Source organism: Triticum aestivum, chromosome 4A, assembly GCF_018294505.1.
Source record: "Triticum aestivum cultivar Chinese Spring chromosome 4A, IWGSC CS RefSeq v2.1, whole genome shotgun sequence".
In the NCBI taxonomy this organism is placed as follows: Eukaryota; Viridiplantae; Streptophyta; class Magnoliopsida; order Poales; family Poaceae; genus Triticum; species Triticum aestivum.
Genome location: NC_057803.1, coordinates 742,767,009 through 742,781,932, shown reverse-complemented (window position 1 = coordinate 742,781,932; position 14,924 = coordinate 742,767,009). Strand labels below are relative to the sequence as shown.

The 14,924-nt window shown below is 47.3% G+C and overlaps 1 protein-coding gene across 1 annotated transcript; it reads left to right on the top strand.

Moving 5' to 3' along the window:
* The first annotated feature begins 13,008 nt into the window (after window positions 1–13,008).
* LOC123083552 (probable coatomer subunit beta') lies at window positions 13,009–14,124 on the top strand. The gene is made up of 2 exons (XM_044505571.1): window positions 13,009–13,058; window positions 13,150–14,124. Exons 1-2 carry the CDS (start codon window positions 13,011–13,013, stop codon window positions 13,630–13,632), a joined length of 531 nt encoding a protein of 176 aa, XP_044361506.1. The 5' UTR covers window positions 13,009–13,010; the 3' UTR covers window positions 13,633–14,124.
* The last annotated feature ends 800 nt before the right edge of the window (window positions 14,125–14,924 follow it).

The window sequence follows — 14,924 nt, the reverse complement described above, 5'->3', positions numbered from 1 at the left end:
TACAGGATAGTGTCCGGCTCTGCAAAAATAAATTCCACATACCACCGTAGAGAGAATAATATTACACAAGATCAATCTCCTGATGTATCCTGTGGCGTGACGCCACACCACTTCCAAGCATTTACTCGAATTGTTTTTATTATTCCACCTCAGCGCGTTTAGCGAGGCGGTTTCCTTGGCACGTCTTGTCGAAGCAGAGATCATGTTCCCCTTATTCCGGGATTCCCATCAATACGGACGTGGGTAACCCAACCGCGCCATTGATTGTGAAGCTTAGGAGATAAGAGAGTTTTACCAGGCCGGTGGGGACACATGTTTGTCCGCCTATATAAGGGGATAAAGATCCAACCCTTTTACCTGCGCCTTCTTCCTCCTTGGCTTATCCATCTCCGTGAACTCGAGCTCCAGCGCCCAAGTACGCACTTCTCACCTCAACCTTCTCCAACTATGTTCGGAGCAGGAGGCAAGTGGATGGCCTCCTCCGTCATGGAGGGGCAGATCCAGAAGCTGCGCAACGCCGGATATTTGTCCAGCGACATCGCGCACCGGCTCCCCGATGAGGGAGAGCTCATCCCCACCCCCAGGCCCCATGAGAGGGTAGTATTCCTTCCCCATTTCCTCCGCGGACTGGGCTTCCCACTTCATCCCTTCGTCCGGGGGCTCATGTTCTACTATGGCCTAGATTTCCATGATCTGGCCCCAAATTTTATTCTCAACATCTCGGTGTTTATCGTCGTGTGTGAGGCCTTCCTCTGCATCCAGCCCCACTTCGGCTTGTGGCTCAAGACCTTCAGTGTCAAGCCGAAGGTTGTGAAGGGCAGCCAAGCGGAGTGCGGAGGCGCCATGGTGGGCAGGATGTCCCACGTTACGTGGCTGGAGGGCACCTTTGTGGAAACCATCAAGGGGTGGCAATCGGGGTGGTTCTACATCATCGAGCCGCGTGATCCCGAATGGGCAGCGGCCCTCGAATTCAGATCCGGCATCCCCACACGGCTCACCTCCTGGAAAGAGAGCGGCCGGATATGGGGCGATTCGAAGGAGCTGACCGGACTCCAAGCCTGCGTCCAAAAGCTGGTGGACAAGAAGCTCAAGCTTGTCAACGTAGTCCAGGTCATGCTCATCCGCCAGATTCTCCCGTGCCAACGACGGGGCTTCAATATGTGGGAGTTCGATCCGGCGCAGCACCAGACTTTGAATGGGCTCTTCGACACTACGTACGAAGAGGTCTGGAAGGTGTTGTTCAAGGGCGCCGACGCTCCCGCATCCTCTACCGATGATCGCGGATTCAGCTCGCAGCGTCCAGCTAACGAGGTAAGTGATATTGTCCTTTACGGGACGCTTGTTATTCATAGTTTGACTCTATGCGGGATCTAAACTCCCTTTCCTTTGACAGGACTGGCTGAAGAAGGCCGCACAGGCTATCTGTCCAGCCCCATTGCCAGAGGACCCAGCTGACGCCCGCCTAACGGGGCTGCTGGCTCCGGCACCCCACGTGGTGCCGGAGAAGAAGGCCAAGAAGAAGGCCACGGGGACTCGGAAGAGTTCCCGTTTTCAGGTGCTATTGGACGATGAATCCGAGGCCGACTCCTCCCACCAAGGAGAGGAGGAGAAGAAGAAAGCCTCTCCCCCAGCGGGGGGAGGGAAGAAAAGGAAGGCCTCCCCAACAAGGGAGGCCGAAGGGTCCAAGAGGGGAAAAACTCTTCCCCCGGACTGTTCCGCCAACGCTAGTGACGACGACGAGGACTGGTCTCCAAGGGCCAAGCCTCTGGCGAGATCGTAAGTATCCGGACTCCCAAATAACTTCAAGGTTTTCGTTTTCCGCCACATTATGTCTTTCTAATGCCGCATACAACCCTGTAGTCCGCCTAAGGATGATCTCCCCACTTCGTCGAGCGGGTCCTTATGGGCGTCGGATATGGATTCTCTTCCGACTACCTCCACCCCCCGTGATGCGGATGATGCTGAGGTGGGATCCCAGGAAGGGACCCACCAGGAGGAGAGGGCCTCGGAGGTGTCACAGGACAACCTCCAAGACTTTGCACCGGACTCAGCCCCGGAACCCATAGTGGCTCCGGAGTCCAGCGGGCGACCCCTTCGTAAGAAGGGCAAGACCGCGATGCCGGCTGCCTCCGTCCACCGGAGGTGCCGGATAATTTGCTGGAGGCGCTCAATGGCGCCTCCATCGAAGAGGAACACCGCACTGTTATGAGTGCGGTGATTCAGAAGGTTCAGCTCGCGAAGAGCGGGCTGACCGAAGCCTGCGGCAGCCTTCTAACAGGCTTTGAGGTAAGAATTTAAATATATGTAAAATGGTACCACATAGACAGTAGCCCCTGATGCTCGGTTCGGTGTTCGGAAAGAAAAGCCAGACCGAGGATCTTTAGAAAGATAAACGCAGGAGTCATGAAAATATGTCAATATGGGATTGCAGGCTGTGCTGCTGACCTCTACCGCACTGACTGCGGAGGTCAATACTTTGAAGGAAAACCTCGAGCGGTCCGAGAATGAGCTCGGCCATGCCAAGAAGCAGCTCGAGGAAAAGGAAGGTGAGTAATACCTTATGAAAATTGTACCTTACAGAAAAGGATTTGGTTGCAAGAAAAATGACAAGGATAACTGGGGTATTGCAGGGGCCATGAACGAGGTGGCGACCCTAAAGGAGGCGGTGGCCGCGGCCGAACGCAATGCGGCTGCGGAGTGCACCGAGCGAGAGAAACAGGAGGCGCGGGTGGCGGAGGTACAGCAAGAGCTCCAGGATCTCGTGAAGAAACATGAGAGCCTGGAGCGTGACTCGAAGACTCGAGAGTCTGAGCTTGCAACGGCTCTTGAGAGTGCCAAAGCCGCTAAGGCCGAAGCCTACAAGGCCCTCTAGGAGATAGAGGCGGTGAAGAAAATAGCAGTCGGTAAGGCATTTTTCATGCAAAGTAAGCATGTGAGTGTTAATTACCTGTCGCTTACCGAATTCGGAGCTCTCCAGGAGCGTTCGCAGATCTTCCCCGCAGCGTGTCCGATGCTGCCGCATTCTACCGGGCCGAGGAGGGGAGCTCAACGGAGAAGGTCTTCTGGTCTCAGTATGCTGAGGCCGGACATCCGGTGCCCCTTAGCGACCAGCTGAAGCAGCTGGTCGAGCTCCACAAGGCGGCCGAACAGGCCATGAAGGGCCTCATAGTTCGGCTGTGGCCTAAGGAGGCTATGCCTGGGAGCTACTTCGGCTTGGCGCGGCGGCTGGTGGACGCGTGTCCGTGGGTTGAAGTTATCAAGCACTCCGCCTGTATCAAGGGTGCGCGTCGGGCCCTTGCCCGCGCAAAGGTGCACTGGGGCAAGATGGATGCCCAGAAGCTTGTGACGGACCCCCCACCATAGGGCAAGGAGCATCGCATGCCTGAGATGTATTATAGGAGTGTGCTGAAGGGCGCCCGCATTATTGCGGGTGAGTGCTCCAAAGAAGAAGTTTTTGAGTAGACTCGCGTTTTGTTATCCTGTGCGCTGAAAACTAAGTTCATATGCGCGAAGCAACACGTGTTAATTAAAAATATTACCTTCTGTGCGGCCGTTTATCAAATCTGAGAGATGGCAAGTCGTCGGCTTCAGCCCCCATGCCACGAGTGCTGGGGTGTTCGGGATAAATTTGGGCACTCTTGTTCCCATATTTGGGTCCATCGAGGGAGGCGCTCAACACAACGAACAAGGCAACCGGACTTATAATGCTTGAACACTCTCACTTAGCCATAGAATTATATAATTTTAAATTTCGGCGAAGCCCCTAGTTTTCGGAAGGCCGAATTTGGGGCGCTATCCACGCCTTGGCCGGACAGAATCCGGCTCCTCGCTCGAAGCGGCATAAGTCTTTAGGGACTCGCAAAGAACCTCACGAACAGCGACCAGCTCTCGCCTCATCATGACGGTCAGTTTTAGCTTTCTCCACTGAGGCGTTAACCCAGCTCAACTGGGGCGCAATCGCAGTGGTTCTCCCAGTGCTACCTTAGCCGATAAAACGGAACGTAAGGTACCAAAACATGGGAGCCGGGCAAACCCAACTATTGACCCAAGAACATGATTCGGAGCCGATGCATATAATGCTATAAGTTCGGGGTGCCGCACTTATGAAAGTGTTCGGACTTATCACACCATAATGCGGGAAACATAAGACCCTGGTGTATTTAGCCGTACCAAAATGTACGGATGCAACATGTCATAGATGAACATATGTGTAAGAAAGAAATGCAATTGGAAGCAAAAATGTGCTGCATTGCTCTATTCAATAAAAACTGCTGTAAGTGCAGGACGATACAAGTGGTGTGGTAAGCAAGGAATGGGACTGTTTAACATGTCCCCCTCCAGTGGTAGGCTACGGAATAATGCATAAAACAGATTTAATGCTCATAATGGAGACCACCTGGATTTTCGTCGTAGCCTTTCTCCTTCCCTGGCTGTTGCATCGTGGGTTCGGCATGTCTACTGCCGGACAGGGCCTCTGACGAACGGAGTCCTGTAGGTAAAAAATAAAAGGAAAAGAAAAAGAAACGACACACTTAAGAGCCCCTGGTGCGGTTGAGCCACAGTCTGGGCTTATCGTGGTCGAGCCCCTTGCCCCATGCCCATGGTATCTTCAGAGCATAATGGAGTACGCGTAGGGTCTGTCTTAATGTTTTACAGGGGCTGGGGTTGGGGCCGCACTGCTACGCGTGCTCGGAACGTGCCAGGTGGTCGTGTTGTAGGTTACTCCGGGCACGCTTAGCTGTGTCCGGCCGCTTGGCAGCCGGACTCGAGAATTGCCTTAAAAGGCTGCTTTGTACTTCTGCCGCGAGAGCCGCTGTATGTTCCTCCGTTCGGAGGGAGCGTTCAGTGTTTTCGTTGACCGTGATGACTCCTCTAGGGCCTGGCATCTTGAGCTTGAGGTATGCGTAGTGCGGCACCGCGTTGAACTTTGCGAACGCGGTACGTCCGAGCAAGGCATGATAGCCGCTGCGGAACGGGACTATGTCGAAGATTAACTCCTCGCTTCGGAAGTTATCCGGGGATCCGAAGACCACTTCCAGTGTAACTGAGCCTGTACAATTGGCTTCTACACCCGGTATGACGCCTTTAAAGGTCGTCTTGGTAGGTTTAATCCTTGAGGGGTCTATGCCCATTTTGCGCACCGTGTCCTGATAAAGCAGGTTTAGGCTGCTACCGCTGTCCATCAGGACTCTGGTGAGATGAAATCCATCAACGATTGGGTCTAGAACCAATGCGGCGAACCCACCATGGCGAATGCTGGTGGGGTGGTCCCTTCGGTCAAAGGTGATCGGGCAAGAGGACCATGGATTGAACTTCGGGGCAACTGGCTCCATCGCGTATACATCCCTGAGTGCACGCTTCCGCTCCCTTTTGGGTATGTGCGTGGCATATATCATGTTCACCGTACGCACTTGTGGGGGGAAGCCCTTCTGTCCTCTATTGTCCGGCGGTCGGGTCTCTTCCTCGTTGTCGCTATGTAGCCCCTTGTCGCTGTTTTCGGCAATTAACTTGCCTACCTGCTTGAACACCCAACAGTCCCTATTGGTGTGGTTAGCTGGCTTTTCAGGGGTGCCATGTATCTGGCACAAGCGGTCGAGAATTCTGAGTTGTTCTTTTGAATGGATTTTTGCGTTGACCGGGTTTAGAGCCTCTGAATCCGGCATTGACTGACATATCCTCACTGTTATCGCCGTTAATGCGGCGTTTGTTTTTGTTGTGACGCGACCTGCCACTACGGTCCTTGATATCCGGACTGCCAGAATTTTTGTTGAGGTTGTTGCTGCGTGCTAGCCAGCTGTCCTCACCCGCACAGAAGCGGGTCATGAGTGATGTAAGGGCTGCCATGGATTTTGGCTTTTCCTGTCCCAGGTGCCGGGCAAGCCACTCGTCGCGGATGTTATGCTTGAAGGCCGCGAAGGCCTCGGCATCCGGACAGTCGACGATTTGGTTTTTCTTGGTTAAGAACCGTGTCCAGAATTGTCTGGCCGATTTGTCTGGCTGCTGAATTATGTGGCTTAGGTCATCTGCATCTGGTGGTCGCACGTACGTGCCTTGGAAGTTATCAAGGAATGCGGCTTCCAGGTCCTCCCAACTCCCGATTGACTCTGCTGGCAAGCTGTTAAGCCAGTGCCGGGCTGGTCCTTTAAGTTTGAGTGGGAGATATTTGATGGCGTGGAGATCGTCTCCGCGGGCCATGTGGATATGGAGGAGATAGTCCTCGATCCAGACCGCGGGGTCTATTGTGCCATCATAAGATTCAATATTGACGGGTTTAAACCCTTCTGGGATTTGATCATCCATTACCTCATCTGTGAAGCACAATGGGTGTGCGGCGCCTCTGTACTGGGCGATATCGCGATGGAGCTCAAAAGAGCTTTGTCTGTTGTGTTCGGCCCGGCCGGACTTACTGTGTCCGGGGTGACGGTGATCGTCCCGTATCGTGGGGCGCCCACGTGATCCATAGATCGATCTTGATTGTCTTGCCTTATCCTCCAATATGTCTCGCAGGTCCGGAGTGTTCCCCTGTGGCCTTGTGCTTTTCGAGCGATGCCGGGGTACGGGTCTAGTGAAGGGCCTTGAGGCCTCTCTGTCGCGACCACGGGGTGGTCGATCAACCGTATTGTCTCCTGGTGAAGCGGGATCATATGCCTCCACCTCTAATCGGGGGAGCAGCTTATGTTTGGGGTAGCTTTTGGAGGGGCGTTCGTGTTCATGCTCTTCGGCCGCGAGGACTTCGGTCCATCGGTCGGCTAGCAGATCTTGATCAGCTCTAAGCTGTTGCTGCTTTTTCTTGAGGCTGTTTGCTGTGGCCATAAGCCTGCGTTTGAAACGCTCTTGTTCGACGAGATCCTCAGGCACGACGAATTCGTCGTCGTCGAGGCTTGCCTCGTCTCCGGAGGGAGGCATATAGTCCTCTACCTCTTCTTCGGCCGCTCTCTCATGAGGGCTGGCGTCCCCCTCCTCCTGCGCTGGATCTTGCTGGAGTGGGTTGTCTTTGGCGCTATCCGGTGTATTATTATCTCCGGTGCCAGAATCTTCATTCTTGCTATGGCGGGATTTAGAGCGGCGCCGCTGACGCCGGCGCTTGGGCTGTTTCTTGGAAGGGTCATCCTCCTCTATTCCTTCGCCATTCCCATCCTTTAGGATATCCACAATGTATATGTCATATGAAGAGGTGGCTTTCCAGTGCCCGATGGGCGCTGGTTCTTGGTCGTCTCCGGCATCGTCGTCCATACCGTTGATGTCATCGGAGTCGTAGTCTAGCATGTTGGTTAGATCGTCGACAGTGGCTACCAAGTGGGTGGTGGGTGGGCTCTGAACTTCTTCGTCGTCCGCATCCCAACCGTCCTGGCCGCAGTCCGGCCAGGCCTCTCCTGATAACGAGAGGTACTTTAGCAAACTCAAGATGTCGCCAAAAGGTGAGTGTTGAAAGATGTCCGCCGCGGTGAACTCCATGATCGGCGCCCAATCGGATTTGACTGGAGGGGGCGCGGGAGGTCCGGAGTCCGGCAACGAGTCCGGCACCTTGGAGTCACGAGTTTTATGGGGGACAAGATCGGTGTTCGGCTCTATCGCCGTAGAGGTTGCGGCGCCCGAGGTGATGTCTAGCCATCCATCCTCGATCTGCGCGGCCGGCTCCAAATTGAAGATCAGAGCGGGCTCAAGTGCGGCCTCCAGGGTACTGTCCGGCTGCAGAGTTAAATCATGCCCATCGTGACAGTGCGACACGCTCGGTTGTGGCTCGAATCCATCGAGGATCAAGTCCCCGCGGATGTCAGCCGTGAAGTTGAAACTTCCAAATCTGACCTGACGGCCAGGGGCGTAGCCTTCGATCTGCTCCAGTTGGCCAAGTGAATTGGCCCGCAGTGCGAAGCCGCCGAATACGAAGATCTGTCTGGGGAGGAAGGTCTCACCCTGGACTGCATCATTGTTGATGATAGAAGAAGCCATCGAGCCTATCGGTGACGACACAGAGGAACTCTCAATGAAAGCACCAATGTCGATGTCAAAACCGGCGGATCTCGGGTAGGGGGTCCCGAACTGTGCGTCTAGGCGGATGGTAACAGGAGACGAGGGACACGATGTTTTTACCTAGGTTCGGGCCCTCTTGATGGAGGTAAAACCCTACGTCCTGCTTGATTAATATTGATGATGTGGGTTACAAGAGTAGATCTACCATGAGATCAAGGAGGCTAAACCCTAGAAGCTAGCCTATGGTATGATTGTTGTTCGTCCTATGGACTAAAGCCATCCGGTTTATATAGACACCGGAGAGGGCTAGGGTTACACAGAGTCGGTTACAAAGGTAGGAGATCTACATATCCGTATCGCCAAGCTTGCCTTCCACGCCAAGGAAAGTCCCATCCGGACACGGGACGAAGTCTTCAATCTTGTATCTTCATTGTCTTGGAGTCCGGCCGATGATGGTAGTTCGGCTATCCGGACACCCCCTAGTCCGGGACTCCCTCAGCACCCCTGTAACACATACGCATATAATCCAGTCGACCGCCTCCGGGCTCCGAGACATAGGGCTGTTACTTCCTCCGAGAAGGGCATGAACTCGTAAATCCCTTGCGTATACAACTACTCCATAGCTAGGATCTTGCCTCTCCATACCTACCCCCCATTCTACTGTCAGACTTAGAACCACGACACCTAATATTGCTATTGTTAAAGATCTCTTGTCTGATAATATTGATGGGCATGTTATTCAATTCTATGGTGAAATTGCTAGAATTGCTAAACCTTGTGCTAAAGATAAACATAGACCTGTGGTAGGCGTGCCTGTTATTTCTGTTAAAATAGGAGATCATTGTTATCATGGCTTATGTGATATGGGTGCTAGTGCTAGTGTTATACCTATTGACTTGTACAAAGAAATTATGCATGAAATTGCACCTGCTGAGTTAGAAGATATTGATGTTACAATTAAACTTGCCAATAGAGATACTATATCTGCAATGGGAATTGTTAGAGATGTTGAAGTCTTGTGTGGGAAAACTAAATATCCTGCTGATTTTCTTTTTCTTGGTTCCCCACAAGATAGATTTTGTCCCATTATATTTGGTAGACCCTTCTTGAATACTGTTAATGCTAAGATAGATTGCAAAAAGAATGTTGTTACTATTGGCTTGGATGATATGGTTCATGAGTTTAATTTCTCTAAATTTAGTAAACAACATCATGAGGAAGAATTGCCTAGTAAGGATGAAATTATTGGTCTTGCTTCTATTACCGTACCTCCTAGTGATCCTTTAGAACATTATTTTCTAGACCATGAAAATGATATGTTCATGAATGAAAGAAGGGAAATAGATGAAGTATTCTTTAAACAGGATTATCACAGGTTATAGGATGGTAATTGATTTCCACAAATTAAATAAAGCTACTAAGAAAGATCATTACCCCTTACCTTTTATTGATCAAATGCTAGAAAGATTATGCAAACATACACACTATTGCTTTCTAGATGGTTATTCTGGTTTCTCTCAAATACCTGTGTCGGCCAAAGATCAATCAAAGACTACTTTTACATGCACTTTTGGTACTTTTGCTTATAGACGTATGCCTTTTGGTTTATGTAATGCACCTGCTACCTTTCAAAGATGCATGATGGCTATATTCTCTGACTTATGTGAAAAGATTTGTGAGATTTTCATGGACGACTTTTCCGTCTATGGTTCCTCTTTTGATGATTGCTTGAGCAATCTTGATCGAGTTTTGCAGAGATGTGAAGAAACTAATCTTGTCTTGAATTGGGAAAAGTGCCACTTTATGGTCAATGAAGAAATTGTCTCGGGGCACAAAGTTTCTGAAAGAGGTATTGAAGTTGATAAAGCCAAGGTTGATGCTATTGAAAAAATTCCATGTCCCAAGGACATCAAAGGTATAAGAAGTTTCCTTGGTCATGCCGGATTTTGTAGGAGGTTCATTAAGGACTTCTCAAAAATTTCTCAGCCTCTGACTAATTTATTACAAAAAGATGTACCATTTGTCTTTGATGATGATTGTGTAGAAGCATTTGAAATACTTAAGAAAGAATTAGTCTCTGCACCTGTTGTTCAGCCCCCTGATTGGAATTTACCCTTTGAAATTATGTGTGATGCTAGTGATTATGCTGTAGGTGCTGTTCTGGGGCAAAGAGTTGATAAGAAATTAAATGTTATCCATTATGCTAGTAAGACTATAGACAATGCTCAAAGAAATTATGCTACTACCGAAAAGGAACTTTTAGCAGTTGTATTTGCTTGTGATAAATTCAGACCCTATATCGTAGATTCTAAAGTAACTATTCACACAGATCATGCTGCTATTAAATATCTTATGGAAAAGAAAGATGCTAAACCTAGACTTATTAGATGGGTTCTCTTGCTGCAAGAATTTGATTTGCATATTGTTGATAGAAAAGGAGCTGAGAACCCCGTTGTAGACAACTTATCTAGGTTAGAGAATGTTCTTGATGACCCACTACCTATTGATGATAGCTTTCCTGATGAACAATTAGATGTCATAAGCACTTCTCGTAGCAATCCATGGTATGCTGATTATGCTAATTATATTGTTGCTAAATTTATACCACCTAGCTTCACATACCAGCAAAAGAAAAAGTTTTTCTATGATTTGCGGCATTACTTTTGGGATGACCCACATCTTTATAAAGAAGGAGTAGATGGTGTTACTAGACGTTGTGTGCCTGAGCATGAACAGCAACAGATCCTACGCAAGTGTCACTCTGAAGCTTATGGAGGACACCACGCTGGAGATAGAACTGCACATAAGGTATTGCAATCTGGTTTTTATTGGCCTACTCTCTTCAAGGATGCCCATAAGTTTGTTTTGTCTTGTGATGAATGTCAAAGAATTGGTAATATTAGTAGATGTGAAGAAATGCCTATGAATTATTCACTTGTTATTGAACCATTTGATGTTTGGGGCTTTGATTATATGGGACCTTTTCCTGCCTCTAATGGATATACACATATTTTAGTTGCTGTTGATTATGTTACTAAGTGGATAGAAGCTATTCCAACTAGTAGTGCTGATCACAATACCTCTATTAAAATGCTTAAGGAAGTTATTTTTCTGAGGTTTAGAGTCCCTAGATACTTAATGACTGATGGTGGTTCACACTTTATTCATGGTGCTTTCCATAAAATGCTTGCTAAATATGACGTTAATCATAGAATTGCATCTCCATATCACCCACAATCTAGTGGTCAAGTAGAATTGAGCAATAGAGAGCTCAAATTAATTTTGCAAAAGACTGTTAATAGGTCTAGAAAGAATTGGTCCAAGAAACTTGATGATGCATTATGGGCCTATAGAACTGCATATAAGAATCCTATGGGTATGTCTCCATATAAAATGGTTTATGGAAAAGCATGTCACTTACCTCTCGAACTAGAATATAAGGCATATTGGGCTATTAAAGAGCTCAACTATGATTTCAAACTTGCTGGTGAGACGAGGTTATTTGATATTAGCTCACTTGACGAATGGAGAACCCAAGCTTATGAAAATGCCAAGTTGTTTAAAGAAAAAGTTAAAAGATGGCATGACAAAAGGATACAAAAGCGTGAGTTTAATGTAGGTGATTATGTATTGCTATACAACTCTCGTTTAAGATTTTTTGCAGGAAAACTTCTCTCTAAATGGGAAGGTCCCTACGTTATCGAGCAGGTCTATCGTTCCGGTGCCATAAAAATCAACAACTTCGAAGGCACAAATCCGAAGGTGGTAAACGGTCAAAGGATCAAACACTATATCTCAGGTAATCCCATAAATGTTGAAACCAATATTATTGAAACCGTCCCCGGAGGAATACATAAGGGACATTTTCCAGACCGTTTCAGACTCCGAAAAGGAATATGTATGTGGTACGGTAAGTAAACCGACTCCAAAACAATTTTTAAGGCAATATTTCTCTGTTTTGGAATATTTAGCAAAATAGAAAAATAAGTGGCAGTCCGGGAAGGACACGAGGGCCCCACGAGGGTGGTGGGCGCGCCCTACCGGAACCAAGGGCACACATCGATGCTGACCACTTTGGGCCAGCAACGGAGGAAGAGATGGAGGCCGACTTGATGAGGGTAGATGCCATGGAGGATCAAGAAGTCACCTCTCGCCTCCGAGCTGGGTTTACGATGGGGGAACTACAGAGCTCAGCTATTCCAAACTCGGTTATCCCTTCCAATGTTAGATTTCTTTCTTATGAAAATATGAGGAGGAGTGTCTCTTGTTCTCCCGCAGCTATGCAACACCCTTGGGTGCAAGGAGCTTTAGCCGTTACAGGAAAGCTTCGCAAGGAAATAATGGACCTCAAGCAGCAAGTCAATAAGCTCGAGGAGGAGAACCGTATCTGGAGGGGAATCATCGCCAAGAATATTACACCAACAACAAAGAAGGAGACATAATCACATGGGTAAGGGCACTCCCCTTGGCAACTGCCAAGCTTGGGGGAGGTGCCCCGGTATCGTATCACAATCACAACTCATATCTTTACCGTTTTTCTTAGTTCGATCCTATTAGTAGTATCTTGATCTAGTAGAATAAAGATTATAGCATGATCTAGTTTTGAGTTTTGCTTTATGATCCCTCCATGTAATCGAGTCCGTGAGCTATATATAATAAAGATTAGTGTTGAGTCAAGGGCTTGATTATTTTGCCATGATCTTGGCTGGATAACAAAAAGAAAAAGAAAAAGAATAAAAAGAAACAAAGAGTTCGTATTGATCTTATTGAGAGTAATGACTTCACATAGAAAGAGTATGCTGATTAAAAGTTGTTGGGAGTTAATTCTCTTAACTATTTGCATTTATGTTAACTGGTTTTACCAGATCATATCAAGATCAATAGAGAAAATGAACTTGGTGACATCCATTGACACACACCCCACTAAGCCATGGTGAGTCATATTTATAGAATTATAACCCATCCAGTGACGCAACTCTTATATTAGTTATTCCAAGATTTCCTCTTATTTGCGCTATAATATGCATCACAGGATTGTGATGGGTCATGAGGGAGGGAATTTTTCCATTTGGGACTACCAGAAGCAGGTATCATTACTGCTACTTTATAGCCAGCGTGTGGTTGCTAATGCAGTGAAAATTAAGTTGGTGAAACTTAAATTTGCTGATTGTGTGGCAGGAAACTGTGATGAAGTTGCAGGTCAATGAGGTGCCAGACAAGACTGCACTCATGTTCCATGCCTTGTCTCAGCGCATCAAAGTGAGGCCTCCCAAACATTCCGTTTTTTCAGTCAAATTTATCTCTGAAAGGAAATGGTTGGTAGTGGGGGATGGTCACGGATACATCTATGTCTATAATTACACCAACACTAAGCTGCACATGGTCGACAACTTCAGAGCTCATGATAAGAAATCTGTGAACTCTCTGGCTGCTCACCCAACAGAGCCATACCTTCTTTCGTCATCTACTATTGGTACAAATATCAAGGTTTGGGACAAGAGCAATAAGTGGAAGATATTTCAAAATTTCAACACGAAACCTGAGATTGCATATTACAATGGTGTGCGCAGTGTCAAGTTGAATCCAAGGGATACCAACACTTTTGCTTGTGTTACCCGTTATGACGGAGTAAAGGTTTGTTATAGCCTCTTCCTTTCCTAAGTCCTCGTACGGTGTGCATGTTGTAGTTCATGAATAATCAACAAATTCAGTTATTTCGGTAGTTATTTGTATATTTGATGTTAAAAGATGTCTTCACTGCATGAGATTTATAGGTCGGGAGCATCAAACCTTCCAGTCTTGAAACCACACTGACGGGGTCATTCGTCATGGCCGATTATTTGTTCACTCGCGGTGATGAGCACTTGATGGTTACTTTGAGATTTGACTCGCACATCTCTGAGGTGAAGAATATTAAGCATTAATGATTGTTTTCATAACAGGATTGATAATAGTTGTTTGCATATATAAGCCTCATAATCTGTGTGAAAATCAGATATGGGATATGAAGACACAAAAAGTTGTTCACACTCTTAGCGTGAGTGGGCACAAAACGACCTGGGTTGCTTGCCACCCAAAGCTTCCAATACAGGTTACAGTGTTAGATGACGGGACTGTATGTTTGTGGGATGCCACTATCTACAGGTAACTATAATGTTTCTGCTCAATATACTAGCTCTGTCCATCTCTTTTTTTTAAGATATACATGTATTCCATGATTCAAACATACTATTTTTGACCAAAAATCTGTTTAAAATACTGAAGACTGCATTCATGTTATCACAACCTATAAAGATTACCCAAACCACCATGATTACAATGGGGTCATCTCATATCTTGGCACAACTAGCTATTCCGGTGGGTTGGTACCTGTAGTTTGTCCACAAGCAGTGTTTTTTTATTAAAAAAATAGCATTGTCTGTATTACTTGATTTCTGTTTTGTTCTTGGGGTTGCATGTAAGGTTTGGCCATGCATTGCATCATTTACTCCAGTGACATGGAAGGTTTTTTATTTGTTCCTGAAAGCAACACATATAACTAATGCCGGTCTCCTAATTATATAGGCTTGAGAAAATGGTTCGCATTACCGACAGCAAGTGTCGTGATTTGGTATTTGTCCCAGACACAAATGGCCCACTCAGGTACTTCTCAAGTTCTTTTTTTTGTATTAGCATTTTCATTTATCTCTAAAATACATGTTGGGGGTGGCTTCTCTATAATAACTAAAGAATATCCCACAAATTGCTCCGGGATTTGTAGAAAGTACATATTGACCAAAGAATGAGAAAAAAAAGAAGCAATTGATGCTAGCACTATTATTTTTAGAAATTTTGTAAAGCAAGCTCTTTAATGAAACGTTGAATGTAAATGGTGGATGCTTGAATGTTTCAAATGCTAATGCCACCTATAAAAATGGACAGAGTACTATACATGAAAACTTGGACAACCCGAA

Bases quoted from the DNA above. Each gene is read 5' to 3' on its own strand.
- LOC123083552 (XM_044505571.1), top strand. From the start codon at position 13,011: ATGGGTCATGAGGGAGGGAATTTTTCCATTTGGGACTACCAGAAGCAG. The intron at 13,059-13,149 runs GTATCATTACTG...ATTGTGTGGCAG, and splicing joins TTTGGGACTACCAGAAGCAG to GAAACTGTGATGAAGTTGCA.